This window comes from Tupaia chinensis, unplaced genomic scaffold (assembly GCF_000334495.1).
Source record: "Tupaia chinensis unplaced genomic scaffold, TupChi_1.0 Scaffold149424_1, whole genome shotgun sequence".
NCBI classification, from domain to species: domain Eukaryota; kingdom Metazoa; phylum Chordata; class Mammalia; order Scandentia; family Tupaiidae; genus Tupaia; species Tupaia belangeri.
Window position 1 is genome coordinate 1,001,194 of NW_006209268.1, and position 2,199 is coordinate 1,003,392.

The 2,199-nt window shown below is 50.4% G+C and overlaps 1 protein-coding gene across 3 annotated transcripts in view; it reads left to right on the forward strand.

Moving 5' to 3' along the window:
* The first annotated feature begins 32 nt into the window (after positions 1-32).
* BNC2 (basonuclin zinc finger protein 2) overlaps positions 33-2,199 on the forward strand; it is a 515,687-nt gene continuing 513,520 nt past the window's right edge. For 2 of the 3 annotated variants that reach the window (XM_027769366.1, XM_006171180.2), the window contains exon 1: positions 40-93. In XM_027769366.1, coding sequence (XP_027625167.1) covers positions 91-93 — 3 coding nt within the window. In that variant the 5' untranslated portion in view covers positions 40-90. Of the gene's footprint in view, positions 94-2,199 lie in introns of all 3 variants that reach the window. The other variant, XM_027769370.1, reaches the window with a different exon arrangement.

Below are 2,199 nucleotides of genomic sequence, written 5' to 3' on the forward strand. Positions count from 1 at the left end.
TAGCGGAGGGCGGCTGAGGGGCTGGTCCAGGCCCGGCCGCTAAGAGGAGACCAAGAGGCGGGGGCTGCACTTGACAACCAGCATGCCGAGATGGTAAGAAGTTTCCACCCTCCTTTCCTTTTTATTCTAGACTTCGTACGAAATGACCCCGGCGCCCGAGCGCCCTCGGGGCCGCCCGCGGGCCGCGTTTTCCGCCAGTCCCGCGGCTGAGGTGGAGGGAGCCCCGGGGGGGTGAGGGCGGGCAGGAGAGGGAAGCCCCAGCCCCAGCCCCAACCCAACCTTTCCCCTGCTGTGCTCCCGAAATCCGCCCCTAAACTTGGCCCCAAGTTTCCCAGACCAGGCGAGCTTCAGGTGGGAGGGCGTGCGCGAGAGGGGGCTCGTCCAGGTCGGCCCCGCTCGCTGCTAGCGAGCAAAGGTGAGCCGCTGGCGAGCGGGAAGCTGCAGGGAGTTGGGGACGGCTCGGGGACCGCGTAGAAGGGACTCGGGGGATGAATGGAGCACCGGTAGGAGCTCAGGACGGAGGGGAGAGTGGCGGGACCCACGATAACTTTTCCAACTTACTGGCGAGTGAGGGACCGGTGTCTGGGCGTGGGTGCCCGCGGCGCTGTGGCGCCTGGCCTCGAGGGCGCAGCCACCCGCCGGCCCATTCACGCTCCCCCTCCCCTCTCCCACGGAACCTCCTTTGTAAATGAAGACGGGAGGGAAAGCTTCTGCAGGTTCTAGGAGGAAATGTGCAAAACGCAGAGCGAGTGAGCGGCCCTAGACAGACACGTTAGTTTTCCAAGAGTGAAGGAGCCAGGTTTACTTATGAAGCATTGACTGGAGGGTGGGGTTTGGGGTCCGAGGAGGCAGAATAAAAGAAAAGCAAAACAAAACTAGGTGGAATCTTCTCTGAGGTGAGGCTAAGATTTTGAAAAGTTCCAAGCGCAAGTGTGGAGGACGGGATGGCTTTGCGGAGCGAGCCCAGCACAGCCCCTCTCCGCGAAGCGAAGCGGCTTCTCTGCAGCGAGGCAGCAGGCATTAGCTCGCCTGGTGATGAGCCGCTCTGTCCGCTTTCGGGGAAGTGATTTGTTGGAAATGGGGCTTGACCACTCCCTTCCTCTTAGGCTGTGTCCACCCAGCGTTGCCATTGTCACCCCCAGTTGGGCATCTGATGGACTGTGTTCCTTATGTAGAAGGAAAAGAGAAGAAAAAGGGTGATATCGGGTTGGCATTTTTTTCCCCTTCTCCTAATGTGACATCTCTTATTTTAGTGATCAAAGTCACAAGTGGAGTGTAGGAGATGCGACTGTCAAATGCAGGCACTAAAAAAAAAAATAAAAAAATAAAAAGTGTGCACCCAGGACTGTGGTTACAGTAACGTTGACAGAAATTAAAGTGGTTTTGAAAGCAGCGTGCGATTTATGATAGTTCCCATTTACCCTAGAGTCACGTCGTTGTAAAACTGATGTACAAAAGACATCATAAAATAATCCTGTATACCCAGGATTAAAGTGGTAGTAAGTGGCCTGTTTCATTATGTTTTATGGACTTCCTGGACCCTTGGAATTGTTGGAACATATTTTTAAGTTAGGCATCAAAACAAAATATTAAGTATCTGTTTAGACCTTGGAAGTTTTACCTCTAACAGCATTTTGCATAAGAACGCAGGAAAAGATGGTTGTAGGTATACATCTTTCCCTTGCCCTTAGCATATATTACTATTGATATTTGTCTCTACATTGTCTCTCTCATACACTAATCACTGTGAACAGTGGCTTAAGCCCATTTGTCATCCACTGCTCTGTATTTTGCATTTTCAGATTGTGCACATGCATACATGCTTTAAGTGGGAGCATTTATTTCTGACACAGTTACTTAGTGTGTCTGATCTGTAGATGTACTCAAGCAGTGAGACCTTATGCAAGTTACTGAACTTTCTTTACCCTTTGGAATCATTAGGAAAAAAAAATCCCTTGTGAACCTTTGGAAGGAATCTATTTTTTACTACATTTGTAGCTGTTGAAACTGGTTGGTCTTAATGAAGTTCTTAGTGGTAGCCACTCTTTCTATGCCCAGAGAGTAGTGTGTTTAAAATCCAGATTGCTAATCACTTTATCAAAGTACAGGAATAACTTCACCTGTGGAAAGTTAAGACTGAGTTTAATGGTGAACTTTGTTTAGAGTATTTTGAGAAAGGACTGAGACCCCCCCCCCCCC